We start from the raw sequence: 24,223 nt of genomic DNA, 5'->3' as shown, positions 1-24,223 counted from the left end.
AAAAATAGCACATAGCATGCATGTTTCCATAGAACTGATGAAATTTCACACCTTTGCTGAAGGCTACGCAAATATTTTGTTCATGAACTCGAGAAGGCAAGCATGTTATTTGTTAAAACAGAGCGGTTTTTCCTCTGTGCCAGTCGTGTCCTTATATATTAACACAGGTCCAGTTATTTCCTTTTGGTCACCATGATCCAGTGCGTAGAATAATGGACTTTAGAGCTAGTTTCAGATTCCAACATATTTCCAAAAAATTGCTGGGCAAGTTGTTGCTTTATTGTGAAACGCAGAGTTTTTTGCAGGTTTCCCTAAAGGTGTCCTCTTAATACTCTGGGCGGCTCTCAACAGAATATTAAAAGCATAAAACATCAAACATTAAAAACTTCCTTAAACAGGGTTGCCTTCAGATGTCTTCTGAAAGTCAGATAGTTGTTTATTTCCTTGACATCGGATGGGAGAGCGTTCCACAGGGTGGGCGCCACTACCAAGAAGGCCCTCTGCCGGGTTCCCTGTAATTTTGATTCTTGCAGTGAGGGAACCGCCAGAAGACCCTTGGAGCTGGACCTCAGTGTCCAGGCAGAATGGTAGGGGTGGAGACGTTCCTTCAGGTATACTGGGCAGAGGCCGTTTAGGGCTTTAAAGGTCAGCACCAACACTTTGAATTGTGCTCAAAGGTAGCCCCACATGGAGCTCATTGCAGTAGTCCAAGCAGGAGATAACCAGAGCATGCACCACTCCAGCGAGACAGTCTGCGGGCAGGTAGGGTTTCAGCCTGCGTACCAGATGGAGCTGGTAGACAGCTGCCCTGGAAACAGAATTAACCTGCGCCTCCATTGACAGCTGTGGGTCCAAAATGACTCCCAGGCTGTGCACCTGGTCCTGGACCTCAGTGTCTGGGCAGAACGATGGGGGTGGAGACGCTCCTTCAGGTATACTGGACCAAGGCCATTTAGGGCTTTAAAGGTCAGTGCCAACACTTTGAATTGTGCTAGGAAATGTACTGGGAGCCAATGTAGGTCTTTCAGGACCGGTGTTCTATGGTGACCACGCCCAGTCACCAGTCTTGCTGCCGCATTCTAGATTAATTGTAGTTTCCAGGTCACCTTCAAAGGTAGCCCCACGCAGAGCGCATCGCAGTAGTCCAAGTAGGAGTTAACCAGAGCATACACCACTCTGGCAAGACAGGGAGGGTCTCAGCCTGTGTAGCAGATGGAGCTGGGAGACAGGTGCCCTTCAGGTAATCTTTGGGAGGAACACCTGAAAATTAAACAATAGATCAGAATCCCATGTGATAATTTAATGGGTGTTTCATTTGGGAGGTTGGCCATTGTAAATTTCCCAGCTGGCTGCATTGCAGGGCAGGATAGCCCGGCAAGACTGAAGTTTAAAATGCCCAATAATGGGCAGCCAGTGGTGCGGTGCCTGGTTGTCGTACCTGAACAAGGAAGTTAACGTTCTCGTCCACCAACTGAGGATAAAAGCCGGCTGCACCTAGCAATTGGAGCACAGTTGGCCGAAGAGCAAATTGAGAGAGCAGATTGTCAACATTAAATAGAAGGTTATGATGAGTGTGTATTTGTAACACACATTGCCCCAGGCACAAACTTGCATGAGCCTTTGGAAAATGTAAATGACATTTTCTTGCCAGATTTCTTCTTTTGCCTCTGCATTGTTTGTCTCTAGGCAGGACTGCAAACTTGCTAATTTGCCCTTTGCCTTTATAAACTGGTGTCCTGAGTAGACTACATGCTAACACAGCTGGCTTTGACTTGATAATAAAATGTGTCAAGCCAAGTTGGAGTGTTTATTTTGAAATTAAAATTCTCAAATGTGTTCTGAATTTTCGCTGTGATTTTTTTTTTTTTTAAGAGAACCTCTCAGCGCACAATATAAAGTGGTTTTTAGTTGATTCATACACATTTTTATCATGTTTACAGCTGGTTAACGCCTTTTGATATCAACATTACGTAAGCTTCTAACCTTTGGCTTGAACTGATGCTGTCGTTGGATCGTCCCCATGATCTAGCAAGGGAAATCTTGCCTTAAACATTACGATCTTCATCAGAGGCCCTTCTTAGGGATCCATTTTCTGAGATAAGAAAATGTGCAAATGGAGAGAGAACCTGTTCAGTTTGGGTGCCCTGCATGTAGAATGTGTGTGTTTTTTTTTTTTTTTTGGCACCAAGCAATTACCCTTCTATTTTCCCAGGCCTTCTAGCAAGTTATCCATCTGGTTTTCAATCTGCTAGAGGATTTTCTAATTGGTTGCCACTTGTTTTTATTTGTTTGGCGCTGTTATAAATACAGCTTTACTTTCTGTTGTGTTACAGCTATTGTGAGCACTGCCCTGGGGGTTTTTGAATTGAAGAGCAGCATGGAAATGTTTCAGATAAATAAATATAGCATGCCACTCGGTTTCTTAACAAACTTATCTATAAAATGAGCTAGTACAAAGCAATGGTCTGTGGTGGATCTACCTTGTCTGAATCCTGTTTGCTCTTCATCAATAATAGCTCCATTGGTTATCCAGTCAATTAGCTTATTTTAAATATAGGACCTATAGGTTATTTTATTTTACCTTATTTTAAATATAGGACCTAGGACCCTCGTACCTACGGGACCGTCTCTCCCAGTATGCCCCATGGAGAGCCTCAAGGTCCATAAGTTGCAACACCCTAGTGGTCCCGGGCCCAAAGGAAGTTAGATTGGCTTCAACCAGAGCCAGGGCCTTTTCAACTCTGGCCCCGGCCTGGTGGAACGCTCTGCCTCATGAGACCAGGGCCCTGCAGGATCTGATTTCTTTCCGCAGGGCCTGTAAGACAGAGTTGTTCTGCCTGGCCTTTGGCTTGGAGCTAATTTGATTCCCTCCCTCTATTTCTTTTTTCTTTTTCCTTTCTCCTCCTGTGATGAGGCTGCATTTTAATATTTTAATGTTTCAATATTTTAATGTTGTATTTTAATCTTGTTTTTAAGTTGTATTCATTCAACTTGTTTTTATTATTGCTTGTTAGCCGCCCTGAGCCAGGCTATTATTATTATTATTATTATTATTATTATTTATTTTAGAGATGCTTTGCTAATTACAGATAGCAAACTGGTTGATAACTAATGAGGATTGGATGTTAGGCCCTTTTTGAATATAGGGATGACTACCACTGAGGCCCAAACTTTAGGGAATAACCTGGATGAATCCACAAATGAGAATATTACTCCCAGCAAGGAGGCCCACCAGTCGATGTTAGATTTCAACAGTTCTGGGGGCAAATAGTGTGTGCCTGGTGCTTTATTACTTTTTAACTGCAAAATAAGGTTCTTGGCCTCAGTTCAGGGTACTGGAGGCCAGTCTGGTAAGCTTTCCAAAGATTCTGTTATTTGGTTGACCTCATCATCGTGACCATGATAGAGTGAATGATAATATTGCATCCATTCATTGGGTCCGATAGTGCACACAGGAACGTTAGGAGCATTTCTCCAGCAGTCTTGATATTCTACGCCAAGAGAGGCGGACGTCCTTATCGTGAGAGGCCTTTCTTAGAATATGCCAAGCCTCACTGATGTGGTCTGAAGGAAAGCAGAGCAATACGTTTGGCAGCAGCTTGGCTGCAGGAGTTGCTGGTAGGAGGCATGCAAGACGCCTTCAAATTCAAATGAATGGCAAGTAATAATAGCAATAATGTACACCCCCCCCCAGCTGTTTCAAACTTTAAATGTTAATGTGAGCACTTGGAATCAGGTCTGGAAATGGACTCAAAGCCAGCGCAGAAGAGAGACTGGCATAATATGCTCTTACCCACCAGTCTCCATCAGTAATGTCGCCTTTCCCAGTGGAAATTTTGGGTGGACTGTCTTTGACAGTAGCCCCTCATACAACACATTCCTGTATTCCAGCCAGGAAGCTTAAACCTTCTCCTTTTTTTCTTTGAAATTACGCTCTTCAGCCATGCTGAAAACTGTGATGTTTTCCTTAATTGACACCGGTGCTAATTAATTCACCATTTATTGTATGGAAAGACAGCTTTGTTGGATGAAATTTGCTCCCTCGTGTGAGTAGTATAATAAATCCCTCTTTCTCCCCTGTCCTTTTTAACTCTGCAAGTTGAATGTAAATGTAGCCCATTTAGTATGGGGGCGGGAGAAAGAGCAAAATTTGTCACAGACTCTTAAACTCAAAACATATGTCAAGTACATTTTAGATTCCATACTTCAGTATCGCATGTTTGTTTAAGTCTAGAAATAATTCGCCAGAGGCCACTTCAATTTTCAGGACTTCTCATTGATTTCTAATTAAAGTTCCCTTCTCCAACTTGATGTTAACCTCATCATCTGCCTCCTTGCAGCCTGTTTGACTGTCATGGAAAATGCTTTGGTTGTTTGCAAGAGAAGTGCGTGATGTTTATGGGCTAATAGCCGTAAACAAATAAATAAAAGAAAAAGAAGTGCGTGATGCACGGGTACACTTTTTGCAGTCGTTATGCTCCCTCGCCCCATTCCCTCCAGTAGGATAAGGCCACTTCCGCCTTAAGGAGGAGATGGGGTTGCGGGCTTCACGGGCCCTCCATGTGCACAGGGAGTGGGGTGGGAGGCCAGCCCTGCGCGATTGGGGGATTCCTGGCTGCGTCACCCCCTAGCCGGCCAATCGGGTTGGTCCGGGGGTGTGGCCTGCCCCATAAAGGCAGGATGCAGCCAGGGATCTCCCTCTTTGCCGCCTGCCAGCTGCTCCTGCCAACCTGTCGCTCGGTCCCAGCTCCTGCCAACCTAGCAGTTCTAAAGCACGTCGAGTGCAAGTAGATAAATAGGTACCGCTCCGGCGGGAAGGTAAACGACGTTTCCATGCGCTGCTCTAGTTCTCCAGAAGCGGCTTAGTCCTGCTGGCCACATGACCTGGAAGCTGTACGCCGGCTCCCTTGGCCAATAAAGCGAGATGAGCGCCGCAACCCCAGAGTCGGCCACGACTGGACATAACGGTCAGGGGTCCCTTTACCTTTATGGGTGCTTGTGCTAAATTTGATGGACATGGAAATACTGTTTCTCCATAGCATGGAGTGTATTGTATCCTGGTACTGCTTGAAGTGCTGCTGATCACCAACGTTGCCAGGTTTATCCACCGGCAGAGAAGGCATCCCCCCAGAGAAGGCATTTTCCTCAGGGCCTTCTCAAACCTAGAGACGGTTCTGTTTTACAGTAATACCTCGGGTTAAGAACTTAATTCGTTCCGGAAGTCCATTCTTAACCTGAAACTGTTCTAAACCTGAGGTACCACTTTAGCTAATGAGACCTCCCGCTGCCACCACACAATTTCTGTTCTCATCCTGAGGTAAAGTTCTCAACCAGAGGTACTATTTCTGGGTTAGCGGAGTCTGTAACCTGAAGCATCTGTAACTCAAGGTACCACAGTATTCATTTCAACACCACCTTCACCCGTGGCAGCAAGCTAATAACATCAGCTTCGTTTAAAGCAATGTGAGGAAGGGCTTCTCTCTCTCTTTTTTTTAAAATAATATTTAATTAAATTTTGAGAATAACAACAAACAGAAAAAAGGAAAAACACATAAAAAGTATAAAAACACAAAAATCCAAAATTTCAAAGTACACAAAATACAAACATTTAACATTAGAAAAGGAAAAAATAGAAAAAACAAAAATTCCTCTTCTTAATTTCTCCTCTTTAACTCACTTATTTTCCTGACTTCCTCACGCCTCCCTTTTTTGTATCCCTTTTTAAAAAATTAATTCAGCAAATTCATATCCAATTAATTTATCTATTATCAATCCAATCTTATTTTTTTTTAACCTTGTTACTAGAACCCCTTCAGTTCATTTCAATGTCATCAACATTCAAAAATTTTACAATATTTCTGTAAATAAATTTTAAACTTCCTCCAATCTTCTTCCACCAGCTCCTCTCCCTGGTCTCGGATTCTGCCAGTCATTTCCGCCATTTCCATATAGTCCATTACTTGCATCTGCCATTCTTCCAGAGTGGCTAGGTCTTGTGTCTTCCAATGCTTTGCGATGAGTATTCTTGCTGCTGCTGTAGCGTACATAAAGAAAGTTCTATCCTTCTTTAACACCAATTGGAAGGGCTTCTCTTCTCTTTGCTTTCTATTACATGTGCTAAGACCTGTCCAAAAAAACAAAGAAACCTAAAGCCGCATGTAACATGCCAAAGTTTATGAACTTGAATTCCAGTCTATTTTTAAAGGTTTGGGGCTAGCGTGGGTTTTTTTTTACTTCACATCCAGGGAGCTTGGTGAAGCTTTTCATCCTTCAAGCTTTGCATTGCGAACCCAGGGGATGTGAACCCAAACTGAAAAAAAAAAAACAGTTTGTACAAAGCTTCACGCACTGGGACCTGCCAGCTTTTGCACAGACTTTTTAGCAATGAGTGCATTGCCAGCTGCAGGGAAAATATAAAACCATGAACTGGACTGTAAAAATGCTGGTCTCCTGAGCTGCGCCAAGGCTTGGATCCAGTACAGGAAAGACCAAGGCAGGTTTGGGCAAAGCCTGGGAAGTCCCTAGGTGAAACTCAGAGGAATCTGATACGTTGGAGGGGCAGAACCAGACAGTTTGGACCATGGTGTAATGGTTATAAGGGGTTGCTTGTGCATAAGTTACCGCCACTCCTGGCTAGGTAGCCTGGTTAAACCTGTTCTGGCTGCACAGCTCTTCACTTCGTGGCTGTTCAGTCGCTAGCAGAATCTGTCAGTGGGCGTTTCTTAAACTTCTTCCAGCAAAGAAGTTCTTTGACGCCAAGTCGACGCCTACTTTCCCTGCGCGGAAGTCTTCTGCGCAGGGTGGGTGTGGGTAGCGGAGGACCCGTGCTCTCCCCGCTGGTCTCCAGCGAAGAGTCTTGGAGCCCCCTCGCCGATTCTCCCATCTGCCCTCCTCTATCCATGGTGTTACGCTGATTTCCTTCCCCAGCCGATGAGCTCCCTCTCTCCCTGCTGGGCCCCTCTCCAGCATCGCTTGAGAGCCTTGCCTCCACCTCTGGCTCCGATGTCAGTTCCCTGACACATGGGTAGGCAAACTAAGGCCCGGGGGCTGGATCCAGCCCAATTGCCTTCTAAATCCAGCCTGTGGATGGTGCGGGAATCAGCGTGTTTTTACATGAGTAGAATGTGTCCTTTTATTTAAAATGCATCTGTGGGTTATTTGTGAGGCATAGGAATTTGTTCATCCCCCCCCCCAAAAAAATAATCTGGCCCCCCACAATGTCTGAGGGGCAGTGGACTGGCCCCCTGCTAAAAAAGTTTGCTGACCCCTGGTTTGGACAAATGTTTTGAGAGCTAACTGTCCAAGGTAGACTCAAGGTAGAGCTTGGAATAATCCAGAGTGTATTGGCTTTTGAGGCCTTAAGTCTTCTATCCTATGCACACTTACCTGGGAGTAAGCGCCATTGACCATAGTGAAGGACATGCTTCTGAGTATAGCTACATAGGATTGCATTGCACTGGTGGTATAGGGAAGTTTTTAATGTGGGGTATAAATAAAATAATAATAATAATAATAATAATAATAATAATAATAATAATAATAATAATATCAGATGGGAAATGACTGGCCAGTAGCCATAGGGGTAGAGGATTGAACAGCCTTCCTCTTGGTCAATAAATACGCGGAAAGAGTTTAGCTTACAACACCCACAAACTTCCAACCTCCCCAGTAAACTGCCTTGTGCATATAAATTAATTGTTTTAATTCAAGACTTCTTAGGCTTTTAAGGGATTGATGCGATGCAGCAAATGTGTCTCTTGATTGTTTCAAATATGGCAACTCTGCGACAAAGCCCGTCAAAGTGAATTTGGGTTAGCAAGATGGGTTCGGAGCTCCTGCTGGGGAAATTTAGTTGTAGAAATGGGAACTTACAATGATTAAATCAGTCTGAGGAACCTTTCTCAGCCCAAGGGCCACATTTGTTCATGGGGAAGCCGCCAAGGGTGGATGGGAAAAAGGCAAATGTGAGCAGAATACCAAAAGTATTTGCTGGATTGATTTCCATTCTGGACAGAGTATGAATAAGTAAACATTTCTGCTCCTACTTCTGTAGGAAGTTCTTCAGCTTCCCCACCTAAGTTTGACAATTCCTGGAACAAATCATGGTGGGTGAAGGAGGTGGTATAGAGGGGCGAGGCCCTGATCCCCTCTGTCCTACCTGCATGGTTATTTTTGCCAGATTCCCCTCCAAGCTGACTTTAGGGAGACAGTTCTTTTTTTGGGGGGGGGCGTCTAGTGCTTGCCACTTTCACTACCTGCTATCCCTCCATCTGGGTGGAAGTGGTCTTGCATGACCAAGTGGACCTGCCTTTGGCTGGAAGGGTTAAGTGGCTTTGAATAAGATACGGATGGTACTTGTAATTGCTTTGAGCCTATAAGCCTATCAGTTTGTTGAGGGCTGCTGCCTGCTGGATGACTGCAAAGGAGCTGAATCATGGCTTCATAGTGTTTGTTGTTGTTTAGTCATGTCCGACTCTTTCTGATCCCATGGACCAGAGCACGCCAGGCACTCCTGTCTTCCACTGCCTCCCACAGTTTGGTCAAACTCATGGTGGTAGCTTCAAGAACACTGTCCAACCATCTCGTCCTCTGTCGTCCCCTTCTCCTTGTGCCCTCCATCTTTCCCAACATCAGGGTCTTTTCCAGGGAGTATTCTCTTCTCTTCCCATGAGGTGGCCAAAGTATTCTAGCCTCAGCTTCAGGATCTGTCCTTGCAGTCCATGGGACTCTCAAGAGTCTCCTCCAGCACCGTAATTCAAAAGCATCAATTCTTCGGTGACCAGCCTTCTTTATGGTCCAACTCTCACTTCCATACATCACTACTGGGAAAACCATAGCTTTAACTATACGGACCTTTGTTGGCAAGGTGATGTCTCTGCTTTTTAAGATGCTGTCTAGGTTTGTCATTGCTTTTCTCCCAAGAAGCAGGCATCTTTTAATTTCGTGACTGCTGTCTCCATCTGCAGTGATCATGGAGCCCAAAAAAGTAAAATCTCTCACTGCCTCCATTTCTTCCCCTTCTATTTGCCAGGAGGTGATGGGCCCAGTGGCCATGATCTTTGTTTTTTTTCGTTTTTTTGATGTTGAGCTTCAGACCATATTTTGCGCTCTCCTCTTTCACCCTCATTAAAAGGTTCTTTAATTCCTCCTCACTTTCTGCCATCAAGGTTGTGTCATCTGTGTATCTGAGGTTGTTGATATTTCATAGTGTTACTGGTCTGCAAAGCAAGGCATGCATCCAGTGGACTATAATATGGAAGCTGTTCATAGCATTATCTTCTCTTTCAGGTGTTGAAATGGGTCGAAGAAGCCGTGCAAGCTTCCAAAGTCCATCTCTTATCGACAGACCACCTGACTTCAGCTGTAAATGCTTGGCAAATCCCTTTTGATCCTAGTTTGAAAGAGGTTACAGTGTCCCTGAGTGGTCCTTCTCCAGTTATTGAAGTCCATGATCCTTTAGGTGAGTTATTATTGTCCCACTTTCTCAAAGGAAGAGCAATAGTGGGTCTGTATTCTCCACACTTTAACAAACTGCAATTCTCAGGATTATCCTGGGGAGTAAGTGACAAGAAAACAATACACATTTGTAGAGTAGGTGGGTCTTTAAAGTGTTTGGACACAGCCACTGTACAGTCCTGGCCTTTACATTGGGACACTCTAGGTGACAAATTCATGGGGAGCAATGCATGGGGCCAGAGCACAAATGTGTTGGAATATTCTAGAAAGAAGTTGAGAATTGGTCTTGAACAGGTTGCTAGGCAACAGAAAAATCTACCCAGCAACAGGAGCCTTTATAAAGGACATGTGATCAACAAGGGTCAGTGTGAAGCAGGGATGGCTAAACTTGGCCCTCCAGCTGTTTTGGGACTACAACTCCCATCATCCCTAGCTAACAGGACCAGTGGTCAGGGATGATGGGAATTGTAGTCCCAAAACAGCTGGAGGGCCGAGTTTGGCCATCACTGGTATAAAGTGTCAGTGTGTAAATGGGCATGAGTCAGCATTAGGTCTCTGGCCGGGTGGCTGGAAGAGGAAAGGATTGTGTTATTTTATTTGTATTCGACCAATGTAGATTTTTGTAAATAATAAAGATACTCAGTTAAAAAGGAAACTCTGCTGCAAGTCTGTTAAAAGAAGAAGAAAAACCAAGAGTAGATGCTGCGCATACATCAACAAAATGAAGGGCACTACACCTTTCCTTATGAATGTGCTCCTATTACCCTGGCCAGGGTTGACAGGGAACAGATGAAGCATGAGGAAGTCCTTTACAAAGGAGTTATAGACAGGGGAAAGAGGTACAGAGGAGTTAGGGAACAAAGGAGGAAGGCTGCCCCAACTCAAGAAAGGCTGAGAAATCAGGAAGATAGGAAGGGAAGAAAGAGAGAAAGGTCCAGCCAGCTATTAACCCCAATTGCAAGCCAGGAGAAGAGAAAGAGAAAGGGGAAGGAAGAACGATGGATTATAGGAAGACTGTATATTTACTTTCGAAAGAGTTCCTTTGATGATACAGGGTAAGTCTGAACAAGGTCTCCAACCCAGAATTTCATGCCTGTTGTATGCAGTTTTCTCTTCCTGCCTGTCATTTTTTGGGGATTCCCCGATTTGTAGGAATTTAGTCTAATGCAAGATGGTTCAATGTGAAACCTATAAGAGTTGACAAAATCAGCTTTTGTGCTGATTCCGGTTTTTGCAAGAATGTTTAGAAAACTGGGGGAAAGCCAAAATAGCCAGATTGGTTTGGCTTGTGGTGTACTGAATATCTCTGCACTGATCATTGACAAGAATCTCACGCTATTAAGTACCAGGTTTTCAAGGTACCGTATTGGGGGGGGGCAAGGAGTTAAGTCTGAGCATTGCTGAGGTGACTTAAAAAATAAAATGCTTATTCCTTATTTGCCTGTGTTGCAGGTAAGCCCGTAAAGAAAGGATCTGGCTTGAATGAGTTACTGAATATTGAAAATTCTGCAACGGTAGTGAACATAAAAGAACCAGCGCCTGGAATGTGGACAATTAAGGTGATTTTCCTGTAGAAAAGATGCGGTCAATTTCCTTCATGCATGATGCATTTTTTAATACAAAAGCTGTGTTAACAGAGTTCCTGCAGTAACATTTGATCACACACAATCCTTATAAGTTTGGATGAAGTCCTCTTTCTTCTCTTCCACCATGGTTTGGGGCCTTATGCTAAAATTGGCTCTTTATAACTGTTGGTTTTGGGGATTCAGTGTCCCCCTAAGTCCATTCTTGGTAAGATAAAATTGAGTGGAGGCAGGATCCAGTGAAAGCAAGGAAGATCTTACCTGGCCAGTATGTCCATTCCTTTGAGATGATACATACCTTAGTTCTTGAATCCAGGTCACAGGCACACCCTATTCATACACGAAATATGCCCTTTAAGACAGGATTTGTAGGTGAAAATAACTACTGGGAAAGGTTTCTCCAAGGTATTTCCTTCTGCTGAGGAAATACTTGGGGTCATCACGAGTCAAGATGGCGTCAGGATTACTCTCCTGTAAATTTCAGACGTGTGGTTTATATACTTACGTATGTGTTCTTACCTTGTGCACTTACAAACATTTTGTTTTATATTTGAGCCCTTAGAATTGTTATAACAGTAATGTGAGGACATTTAACCCCTCGTTTTGGAAATGCTGTGACCATCTTGATGAGATGCTCTAGCACAGGCATAGGCAACCTTGGCCTGCCAGATGTTTTGGGACTACAATTCCCACCATCCCTGAGCATTAGTCCCGTTAGCTAGGGATCATGGGAGTTGTAGTCCCAAAACATCTGGAGGGCTGAGGTTGCCTATGCCTGCTCTAGCATGTAGGATTGGTTTCTTCTTATTTTTGAACCTTTGCACAGCTTAAGTCAAGATGGCCTGGCTCTAAAGAGTAGTAGCCAGCCCACAGTTGGCTGCTTTCTTTGCAGAAAGGGGCTAAAAAACCCCCACAGTGCTTGGGATCAAAGCTGTCACGACACTCGCATGTCTGGCAAGGAAAAAAGGAGATTAAATTTAAGGAAATGAAGCCCTAGGGTGGGAATTTTGATTCTGTGCCTTGTGGCTTCTTTGGGAATGGGGGTGGAAGCGTAAGTGTGGCCTGTCACCACCCCAAGAAAGCAGAAGAAATGTTGTTGATGTGCATATGAAACAAATCCTTGTATAGCTTGCAAATGTGATGTCTTCTGCTGTGTACTTCTGAACAGCAGGAAGTCCTCTCCAGACGATAGTTGTGGCTAGTGCCGAGGTTCCAAAAGGGAGGTACAAGCATGACAGAATTATTCCACACGCCATTGCTGCCTAGTGCTCTTAGGATTGCACAGCTTCCCAAGCCAACTCTTCTAAGCTATAATTACTTAGAGGCTTCTTAGAGGAGTATAGCATCTAGATCAAGGGAAGTAATAGTGCCACTGTATTCTGCTCTGGTCAGACCTCACCTGGAGTACTGTGTCCAGTTCTGGGCACCACAGTTCAAGAAGGACACTGACAAACTGGAACGTGTCCAGAGGAGGGCAACCAAAATGGTCAAAGGCCTGGAAACGATGCCTTATGAGGAACGGCTAAGGGACCTGGGCATGTTTAGCCTGGAGAAGAGGAGGTTAAGGGGTGATATGATAGCCATGTTCAAATATATAAAAGGATGTCACATAGAGGAGGGAGAAAGGTTGTTTTCTGCTGCTCCAGAGAAGCGGACACGGAGCAATGGTTCCAAACTACAAGAAAGAAGATTCCACCTAAACATTAGGAAGAACTTCCTGACAGTAAGAGCTGTTCGACAGTGGAATTTGCTGCCAAGGAGTGTGGTGGAGTCTCCTTCTTTGGAGGTCTTTAAGCAGAGGCTTGACAACCATATGTCAGGAGTGCTCTGATGGTGTTTCCTGCTTGGCAGGGGGTTGGACTCGATGGCCCTTGTGGTCTCTTCCAACTCTATGATTCTATGGTTCTGTTGGTGAGCTAGGCCTTCTAACATCCCCCAAGGGGGGAAATTGAGCTTCTCTGGAGTAAGTGAAAATGCAGCACAGATGGGCAGCCAGGTTGATGAGGATTTGCTGTCCCTGCCCTACATCTGGAAGACAAGTATGGGCTGCATGTTTGCATATCCTGCCCTCCCACCTTAACTGTGGCCAGATGTCAGCACCAGCACTAAACACAGTTAAGTCTAACCTGGTTCCTCGTATGTAGCAGATTTAGAATCCTAGTTAAGGTCAGATAGTGTGATGGGTTGTAATCGGCAGGCCTCTGCTGAGCATCAAGGTGAAAGTGGATCCACGCTCTTACCTGGGAGGGTTGTAAGATGGCAGTAGGGATGTGGGTGGTGCTGTGGTCTAAACCACTGAGCCTCTTGGGCTTGCCAATCGGAAGGTCAGTGGTTTGAATCCCCGCGACGGGGTGAGCTCCCGTTGCTCTGTCCCAGTTCCTGCCAACCTAGCAGTTCAAAAGCCAGTGCAAGTAGATAAATAGGTACTGCTGCGGCGGAAAGGTAAACAGCATTTCTGTGCGCTCTGGTTTCTGTCACGGTGTTCTTTTGCGCCAGAAGCAGTTTAGTCCTGCTGGCCACATCACCCGGAAAGCTGTCTGTGGTCAAACTCTGGCTCCCTTGGCCTGAAAGCAAGATATTCACCACAACCCCATAGTTGCCTTTGACTGGACTTAACAGTTAATCCTTTACCTTTACTTTTTTAGAGGCAGGAAATTACTGTGCTGGCATCCATCTGTCTCAGGACAACAGAGGAGTGTTTCCTGGAAGGGAGAATTTGGCATGGAAAGGAGAGGAATCTCATGATCTCACAACCCACTATCAGCCAGTTAATCATAGTTAGGAAGACACTGATTCTACATCGGCTCCAAAAAGAAAGAAAGAGGAGAGCAAGATAAATCAGACTTGTAATCTGTATAAAATCAGCATCAAAAGATGGGGACTTGGCAATAGTTATTCAAAAGCTTGGGATGATTTAAGAGAGCATTGGTACCCTCGGCTAGCTGCACTCCAGCTGTTGACCTCAGGAACCCTGGGATGGAGAATAGTGAGTCTGTACAGCAGCCTCACTGTAGCTGGTATCACTGATCCTGTAGCTGGAGTCAGTCAGGGTAACAGGCCAGGTGGAAAAAGGCCTGCAAGGCAAGGAACAGGTCTTCCAGGACTCACAGCCAAGATGACAAACTTTCCAAAGGTCTGATTCCTGTGCTTCAGAAAGTCGCACAAGCAGTAAAGCTTGACTTAGTGAAATTCCTAAATTATTGGTATAGGAACAGACGAATGAGATGTGAGAACCATGTAGCTAAGATGCAACAACCAACTAAAACCTTTTCACATGCTAAGTTTGTTACTCTAAGCTCAGACCGCATGATTCTCATGAGTCAATACTGAGTTCCTGTACCAATATTAGGAACTTTCACCACTGTAACAAAGCTGGGTTTTACTGCCTGTGCTTTCTTTTAAAAGATATTTATTAGAGTTTCCAATTTAATACAAAAAGAAAAACAACAAAAAACAGATAACAAAAGTACAAAAATACACAGTTAAAACAAAACAAAACAAATATAATTCCCGTTACTTATTTCCATTACCTTATGTCCCGGACCTCCTCTCACCTCCCCCTTTTGTATTCCAGTTCAGATTCTTAATTCAGCAAATCCTTATTGTAGCTTATTATCACTTATTTTAACTTGTTACTCCATTTTTACATTACAGCTGGTAACCACTTAATTTCTGTCCAACAACTTTCTAACATTCATTAATTTTACAATATTTCTGCAAATAATCTTTGAATTTCCTCCAGTCCTCTTCTGCCGACTCTTTCCCCTGGTCTCGAATTCTGCCAGTCATTTCTGCCAGTCCCATATAGTCAATCATCTTCATCTGCCATTCTTCCAGAGTGGGTAGATCTTGTGTCTTTTACTGCCTGTGCTTTCTGACTGATGTATGGAACAGCACATGAACCTGACCTTTGAAGAGTTTGCAAGTAAATCATTTTTAACTTACCAAATGTGTGGTCTTTTTACTATGCTAAGGGAAGAAGGAAGTTTTGGAAGAAACTCACAAGGGCATATTTTAAAGATTTATCAAACTACTTGGATGCATGTTTTGTGATTTTAAATATCTGCTGGGGTTCTTTCACCAAGGAGTGCTTGCCCGAGACCTGGATTTTGGCATCAAGGAATTATCCTTTTATATTTTTATTTTTTGCTTGCCACCAACAGGGAAAAGATGCAATTGCATATGAGCTCAAAGGGCAAACAAAGCAAAACAGAAAGGCCTGACTGTCTTCTTGTTGGAAGAAACCTTCAGGCCAGTCAGGTTTAAATGGACCGTTTGTTTAAGGATAGAAAGAAAAGTGGGGGGAAAGAATTGAATCTGAAATCAACAGGAAGTATTTGCAGTTATTGGCTACAGTCCCACGCATAGTAATGTGACTAAATCTCCCACTGATTTGAGTGAGAGTGATGCAGTTGTAACTGTGTGCAGGATTGCAACCATTGTGAATAAGAGAGTTCTCTGCTGAATGTTGTATTTATTCAGAAGGTGACTGTGACAGTGATTGTTGCTATTCACGCACAGCTTCCCAAGCAAATTTCAGCCGATTAAGTGAAAAGTCACGAGAATACAAGACAGAATCAACCCAGCTTAATGAGTTACACCCTTTGAAGCCTCCACGAAATATAAAGCCATCTGTAGCTATAGTAACTTATAAACAAAATATATTACTTTCTTAAAACTAAACAGCACACCAAGCCAGACTGTGGTTTCATATATTACAAAAAATGCATGAAATCCAGTGTATACGAGACCTTTTAATTTAATTTTTGGAAGAATAAAATTCCTATGACTTTAATTGCTTCTTGTACATTAATTGAAAGAGTTTTTCTTTCGTTATAAGGGGTGGGTGGGTGTTGCTTATTCGTAAAAATGCTGACCGGCGTTTTCAGGCCTTGTGGATAGAAATCTGAATGGATATAGTTTTAAATTCTCTTGTCTGTTGCAATCAAGTTCATGCTAAACCAAAATTAGCATGAGGTAAGGTAACCTAACATTGCAGACATGAGGTCTGAATAGCTCAAACCTGTATCCAATTTTTCAACATTGCCTCAATTCCGTCACCACACAAGCCGTGGTTTAAAAGAAGCTCAACTGTGGTTTGGTGTGACATCAACAAACCATAATTGTTGTTGTTTAGTCATTTAGTCGTGTCCGACTCTTCGTGACCCCATGGACCAGAGCACACCAGGCACTCCTGTCTTCCAATGCCTCCCGCAGTGGAATTTGGTCAAATTCATGCTGGTAGCTTTGAGAACACTGTCCAACCATCTCATCTTCTGTCGTCCCCTTCTCCTTGTGCCTTCCATCTTTCCCAACATCAGGGTCTTTTCCAGGGAGTCTTCTCTTCTCATGAGGTGGCCAAAGTATTGGAGTCTCAGCTTCAGGATCTGTCGTTCCAGTGAGCATTCAGGGCTGATTTCCTTAAGAATGGATGTGTTTGATCTTCTTGCAGTCCATGGGACTCTCAAGAGTCTCCTCCAGCACCCGGAGCAGGAACCGGCAAGCCACTCTAGTATCCCTGCCAAGAAAACCATAATTAGAGCTGCATTTAATATGAGGTCTCCCATTTTAGGTAGCACAGTGTCGTTTACCATCTCAAAGATTCTGCTAATTTCTATCTCCTGCTACCCTGTACTAGGGATGCTTAAGTTTGTAACATAGGAGTATTGGCCAGGATTCAAGCACTTGGGAATGCCTAGTGAGTTTTCAATATTGCCATTCAAACTGCAGACCACACTTCCCCTCCTCAGCTTTGTATCACAAACTGCTTTTGAGAGGACTCCCTGTTTCAAAAGTGGCTTTTAGAAAATGAAGGTTAAAAGTCCCCACACACCCCACCCTACCAGGCATGTGGAAAAACTTGTGTAGCTCTTTGGGATCCCAGCAATTACACAGAGCACGTTAATCCCCCTGTTAAGTTTGCATTAAGGCTCTGAAATCAAGTGATGAAGAAGAAAAGGAAATTTACTTAAAACGTTTAATCCCATTATAAATTTCCTATGCAGATGTTGTATAAAACTGTAAAAAGGGATCTGTGGTCACTGCTCCATTTGCCCAACTAACACTTAACAGCTAATTATCACATGATAACAGGAGTCTTTTTGGCACTCTCTTAAAAAAAAGAAAAGAAAAGAAATAATGTTCTTTAATCCATTGATCTTGACAGCAGCTGGTCTATGCCAGAAAACCCTCTGGGTGGTGATTTTACGGAGGTGAAAGGCTAAGCAATAGAAATAAATACGGCCCTTCCAATAAAGACAGACTGATTTGTCAGGGTGCCTAGAGGGAGTGAATTGCCTAAGCAGTAGTTTTATGGAAAACAACTGTTTCTTTTAATATTTGCTGAGCATTGTTTCTGCTAGACAAAACAACTGAACATATTAATTTCTTTTTCTAACTTGATGTGATTTAATAATACAGTGATCAGGGCTTCTTCCGCATGTTAGGACTAGATCGGGATTTGAGGCTTCAAAATTAATCCTAGTATAGCCGGGAGTCCTTCTCTTGCAGTTAGTGGATGGCCTGGTTTATAAGTCATGCTAAGCCAAACCATGACTTAGCATGAGTGTGCAAGTAATCCGGCTCCTTGGTAGGAGATTCTGTCTGTTCTGCACCTCCCTGTTTGTTTTGCTGCTGAGCCATGCTGAGCTGAGCTGTGGCTCCGTTTCAAGTGCTGTACGAACCCAGCCTTGTGGTTCAGCTCTCTCCAGACTAGCCACACATGGTCAACCAAGCTTTGCTAAGCCAAGTCATGGTTTAGTTCAGCATAATTCAGCAGCAAAACAACGTGAGAGGAGTGGTTGTGATCTCCCACCTGGGAGCTTGCAATATATGTGCAAAGCTCTTGTTTGCCTCAGCATGATGTGAGAAGCAGGCTGTGATAGGAATTTTGAGGTCTTAGATATATGGTAATGTTCATAACCGCACGTACATAGATCAGCACAGGAAGACTGACCTGAAGCCATTTTGATTCCTAAACTGAGCAAATGTTTTCTCTGCAAAGTCAAAGTGGAAAAGCTGCCCCATTGTCTTTTCCTTCACAAATCCTGTCTTAAAGGTATGTCTGTTTGAATAGGGTGTGAGCCTGTGACCTGGCTCAGGAACTAAGTATTTATCATTACAAAAGACTGGCCAGGCTCCCCAGGGTATCCAATCAAGTGAGCATTAACAGGTAACCTGTCAGATGAGATAAACAACGCACTCAGATTTCTGCTGTAGACCGCCTTTTCTGTGATGAAGGTATGATGTATCGGGGTGGTGGTCTTGGGTTACACCCCTTCTGTGATGTATGTATGATGTATGGAGGGGTAGTCTTGAGCTTCAGGGCAGGGAATTTAAAATGTCTATATAAGGAGAGGAACACCCTTGTTCGGGGTCCTCCTCCTTTCTTGCGTGTGAGGGGAGCACCCTATTGCAACAGATCAATAAAGATCAGGTTTACTAGCTGCTTTGCCTCTCAATATTCTCTGGTTGGCCTCAGTTATTCTCTCCTACCAATAGGGAACCTATGTAAGGACTCTATATGGGCTCTTGGATACCCCATAATGGAAAAGGGCATTTTTTGTTTACAACAAGGCCAAGACGTGTGACTTTCCCCCTACTCCCTTATAGGAAGGAAGTTGAGCAGTTGGGGGAGTGGTGTAGGAAAAACAACTTATTCCTTAACTTAAAGAACACCAAAGAGATTACTGTGGACTTTAGGAAATGTAAATTGAATATTCAGCCACTTATTATTGAGGGGAAGTGCGTGGAACAGGTCTCAGTGTTTTGATTCCTGGGAATGGAGTTGAGAGATGACCTAACCTGGGGAGAAAACAGCAAAGACCTGATGAAGAGAGCACAGCAGAGGTTATATTTTCTTAGAATCCTCCGGAAAAACAATCTCTCAAAGGACCTGTTGATGGTATTTTACCATTGTACTGTCGAGAGTGTATTAACTTATGGTCTGTGTGTGTGGTTTGGGAGCTGCACGGTCAGGGAAAAACCAATGCTGTCCAGGGTTGTAAAGACTGCAGAGAGAATAATTGGGTGCACTCTTCCCACCTTGGATCAAATCTATGCTTCGAGGTGCCATAAGAAAGCTGCAGAGATGATCTCTTTCAGCTTCTGCCTTCTGGAAGAAGGTACAGGGTTATAAAGACTAGGACTAGCCGTCTGAGAAACACTTTCTATCCAAATGCGATTTTGGTTTTAAACGCAGTGTAAGGAGTCTCTATGGGAGTATATTGTATCTCAAAACGGGGTTTCAGAGTTTTTAGGGGGCTAACCAAGTTGGGATAGCTGGGATAGCAGGCTTGTTGGTTTTGAATGTCTTATAGATTTTTTTTTCAATTTCATTGTTCTGTATCGGACAATGACAATAAAGATTATCGTATCGTATCGTGTGCTTAAACTTTATCCACAAACAGTTGGCCAGGTCAGGCGCTGGCTGAAGGGACTAGGAGCTTAGCTCCTCACCAGCCCGATGCAGCCATGTCACCACTGCCCATCCTTTTCACCGAGCCCCTGGGCAGCTCCTTTTGAATGGGAATCAATTTTTGCTCCCATCTACGGTGTGAGACCACCGGCCTGTAGATCTAAAACAAAACAAAAAACCAAGCTATAAGCCTATGATATGTATAGAACTATAAAATCTATAGATTTCATAGATCTATAGGCTGGGGCATTGCATTTTGGCCGTTGCAAATAAAAGCTGATCTTGGGAGGGCGATAAGTGGTTTTGCTGCTGTCACTGGGCTGCAGCAGCAGCAGCAGAAAAATTACTTCATGGTCACAGCTCTCTCTCTCTCTCTCTCTCTCTCTCTCTCTCTCTCTCTCTCTGTGTGTGTGTGTGTGTGTGTGTGTTTGGTACCATAAGCAGCATCATGTTGAGGAGCTGCTGGTCAGGCCCTGGTAACCAACACACTTTGAATTCCCGATAGTCTTTAGTCTTTTATTTTTCGTGTATGTTTCTTGCAGTCCTGCGCTCACCTTGTTAACACAGAAATTGTCTCCATTATTTCATGGAGACATTGATTGCATAGTAGGATCGCAGCCCTAACACAAAACAGATTCAACGAATACCAGCTCTTGGGGACTGAAAAACTTCACATGCTGATCACAATGAAATGTTTTGCAATATTTTCCTCAGACATCAAGTAGCGGGCGGCATTCTGTTCGTATCACCGGTCTCAGTACTATTGACTTCCGGGCTGGGTTTTCTACAAGTCCAACGTTAGATTTCAAGATGACTTCCAGCAGACCAGTGCAAGGTTAGTAGTTCACATTTGGATCCTATTTACCTTTTCGGAGTCGTCTCCTGTCTAAGGGATAATTAAACAATATCCTCCCTGCCTCTTCCCCACTTGTGTAAAGCACTCAGCCCCTAAATGATGCTGACTTCTGCTAATATGTGCTTGGTCCTTGTTCCCCGCCCCCCAAAGGTTGTTGTGCTGTTTCTGATTGTATTTTGTATGTAGCCAAGGTATTTGCTCTCTAGCTGCTGTACGCTGCCCTGGGATCTAGTGAAGGGCGGCCGATAAATCCCCTTCAAAAAATCAATACGACTGAGTAAATGCGAACGATATTGGAATGCTTGTATTTCCATTTTGTCAATAGGGATACCTACCTACATTCTGCTAAATACCACGGGGATCCATATTCCTGCTAGAGTGGACCGACTAGAATTGCTAAGCATCACTGGAGAACTTCTGAAGACCCTTCCGGTGAAATATTTCCCTGACAGGAAACCTTATGGAATCTGGAACATTTCTGAGTTTATTCCACCGAACGAAGCCTTTTTCCTTAAAATAACTGGTTATGACAAAGACGATTACCTTTTCCAGAGAGTTTCAAGTGTTTCGTTTTCTAACATTATTCCTGGTAATTATATATATATTTTTTAAAAAGTTTTGTTCCCTATTTGAATCATCTTTCTCTATTTAGGGGATGATTTGGGGTGGGGCGAGGTTGTCCAAAGCCCTTCCACACACCCAGTCCCCATGACACACAAAATTGCTGTTTTAGCAGTCATTTTAAGGTGAGGAGTAGCAATGCCCTCAACAGGTGAGAGTACCGTATTTTTCGCTCTATAGGACGCACACCGGATGACAAGACGCACCTAGTTTTTAGAGGGGGAAATCAGGGGGGGGGGGGAATTTTTCTCTCAGAGCTTCTCGGGGCTGCGGGGGAAGTCCGGGCCCCCCCCCAGCCCCAAAGAGCAAAGAGCGCAGCCTCTCCCGGCTGGAGAGGCTGCGCAAGGCTAAAGAGGAAGCCAAGGCAGCGAGCGGGATGGATCGCACTCGCTGCCTTGGCTTCTTTAGCCTTGTGCAGCCTCTCCCAGCTGGAGAGGCTGCACGCGGCTATGGCAATTCCCCCCTTCCCACAAAAGCCCACAGGAGCTGCGCACCCTTTAAGGCTCCAGTGGGCTTTTCTATGAGGAGGGAGAAGGGACTGACTGGCCGCGTCAGTCCCTTCTCCCTCCTGGGGAAAAGCCCGCAAGAGACGCATGGAGCTTGTGTGCGGTTCTTGGGGGCTTTTCCTGCCTGCCTCCCCCCTGCATTCACTCCATAGGACGCACAGACTTTCCCCCTTAGTTTCTAAGAGGGAAAAGTGCGTCCTATGGAGCGAAAAATACGGTACCTCATATTTGTGAACATAGTTGCAGGGTCACTGGCGATAACCCACAATTCCCCCAGCCTCACCTGCACCTCTTTCCACCTCATCCCCATCCTGCTGCGTTCTGCCCCAACCCCCACCCCATGATCTGCTGTTGTCTGATAGATTTGCAAGAATTGTAATTTTATTTTTTTTTGCTTTTGTTCTAGATGCTCCCAAAGTAAGCATGCCCAAGAAAACCCCAGGATACTACCTGCAGCCAGGTCACATTCCTTGCCATGTAGCCAGCCTCATACCATTTACTGTGTATTTTAGCAGAAATGGGATCAAGCTGGGAATGGAACGGTTTTACAAGTAAGTAGCCATTTCTCAATTTTGTTGCGCAACAACGGGGTTTCATCCAAAGAAAAGTCATTATTTATAACAACAACAACAATAATAAAATATTTATATACCACCCTGTTATAAAGATATATCACAGTGGTTTTACAACAATATAAAAACATAAAACGAACCATGAAATCCTAAAAGTTAAAAACAAATTAAAAGCAGAGTGAAATTAAAACCAAACATCAATAGACCACTGAGGGGGGATGTATACACTTGTTGGAGCAGAAGGATTTTCAGCAGGCATTTAAAAACCTGTGGGGTAATATATTTCTTTAAAAGCTAGTGTGTGCTTTGAGTAACAGTGATGGTGGTGATGGTGATTGAAATTTCAATAGGGTGATGATTGAATTTCAGTAGGGACAAACATAAGATTCTATAACTTAAAAGGTAATGGGACCCCTGACCATTAGGTCCAGTCATGACTGACTCTGGGGTTGCGGCGCTCATCTGGCTTTATTGACCGAGGGAGCTGGTGTACAGCTTCCGGGTCATGTGGCCAGCATGACTAAGCTGCTTCTGGCGAACCAGAGCAGTGCACGGAAACGCCGTTTACCTTCCCGCTGGAGCGGTACCTATTTATCTACTTGCACTTTGACGTGCTTTCGAACTGCTAGGTTGGCAGGAGCAGGAACCGAACAACGGGAGCTCACCCCGTTGCGGGGATTCGAACTGCCGACCTTCTGATCGGCAAGTCCTAGGCTCTGTGGTTTAACCCACAGCACCAACTTAGGCAGCAATAATAACAAGCTGCACAAACACAAGATGGGGGATGCCTTGGTTGCCAGTAGTACATGCGAAAAGGATCTAGGGGTCTTAGTAGACCACAAGCTGAACATGAGTCAACAGTGTGATGTAGCAGCAAAAAAAGGCTAATTCTATTCTAGGCTGCATCAACAGAAGTCTAGTGTCCAGATGAAGAAATGTAATAGTACCACTTGATTCTGCCTTGGTCAGAACACACCTGCAGTACTGTGTCCAGTTCTGGGCACCACAATTTAAGAAGGATATTGACAAGCTGGAACATGTGCAGAGGAGGGCAATCAAACAGAAGAACAGCAGGAATGAAAACCTGTTTGTGTAGTAGTTTTTTCTACTTCCAAAATGTAGAAAGTGTGTGGCCCACATTCTTTTGAGGGTATCATTCTGTTTGGCAAGCTGACATGCTTGTGCAGAGGGAACATTTGTAATAGTGTGACATAGAATTCCACCCTATATAATTAATCAATTAGCAGGCTGGATTCCTGTAATGCTGTCCTGTAAACTGCTGTCAGTTTTATCACATAATCTTTTTCATGAAGTTCCATTAAGTCATTGCAAGCACATACTTCACCAGTTCAGTAATTTGGGTCTCAAACTTTAATGACCAAATTGCTTGTTTTTTCTCTTAATTCCCCCCATCTCTTGTTACATGACTGTGGAACAGAGCAGAATATGTTGATGTTTTCACAAAATAATCTTCAAGCCAAGGGTTACTGACTAAGAGCTGCATCTTAAGTAATGAGATTTACATTGGCTTTTCTCCTCTTGCATGGAGAGCTTGCAGTTACGTATGTGTTTTAAAAGGATTGATCAAGTTCCATAGTATACTAGTCTCCCTTGATTTAGGATGAAGGCAGACATAACATTTTAATAGTGTGGGCACAGCGAGCCCTTTACAAAGTTTATAACACATATAAAATACTATGGGCAGCGGTTAGATATACTGTAGTAATCATGTAATGTTGTGCTAGATATTAAATTTAGCATGACTGAGCTTTACTTTTGCAGTGCCCCAAAGTGGGTATGCTTGATAATATTTAAATGATGTCTTTAAATTTTGGCAATGGCTTCTCAGCTAGCATCAATGTAGCCGTAACACTGCAGTGGTACCTCGGTTTACGAACTTAATCCGTTCCAGAAGTCTGTTCTTAAACTGAAACCATTCTTAAACCGAGGCGTGCTTTCCCTAATGAGGCCTCCCGCTGCCAGTGCCCTTCCACCGTTTGGATTCCGTTCTTAGACCGAGGTAAAGTTTGCAAACTGGGACACTAGTTTTGCGGAGCTTGTAAACCGAATTGTTTGTAAACAGGGCTGTTCTTAAACTGAGGTACTACTGTAGATTGAAAACTTCAAAAAGTTTTCAGCTGGAGCGGAATAAATGCCATGCATAACAGCTAACCAATGTGCCAGTGTGGTGTAGTGGTTAAGAGCGGTGGACT

General features: G+C 43.9%; 1 protein-coding gene across 1 annotated transcript in view; it reads left to right on the top strand.

Moving 5' to 3' along the window:
- The window catches only part of HMCN1 (hemicentin 1), a 314,679-nt gene that overhangs the window by 71,048 nt on the left and 219,408 nt on the right, over positions 1-24,223 (top strand). The window contains exons 5-9 of the mRNA XM_081866236.1: positions 9,289-9,460; positions 10,909-11,015; positions 20,170-20,290; positions 20,637-20,900; positions 21,845-21,989. Of these exons, the coding sequence (XP_081722362.1) occupies positions 9,289-9,460; positions 10,909-11,015; positions 20,170-20,290; positions 20,637-20,900; positions 21,845-21,989 (809 nt within the window). The remainder of the gene's footprint in view (positions 1-9,288; positions 9,461-10,908; positions 11,016-20,169; positions 20,291-20,636; positions 20,901-21,844; positions 21,990-24,223) is intronic.

Source organism: Podarcis erhardii, assembly GCF_964252035.2.
Source record: "Podarcis erhardii genome assembly, chromosome: 6".
NCBI lineage: Eukaryota > Metazoa > Chordata > Lepidosauria > Squamata > Lacertidae > Podarcis > Podarcis erhardii.
Note: the sequence above shows the minus strand (reverse complement) of the source record. Positions and strands in the feature narration are given on the sequence as shown.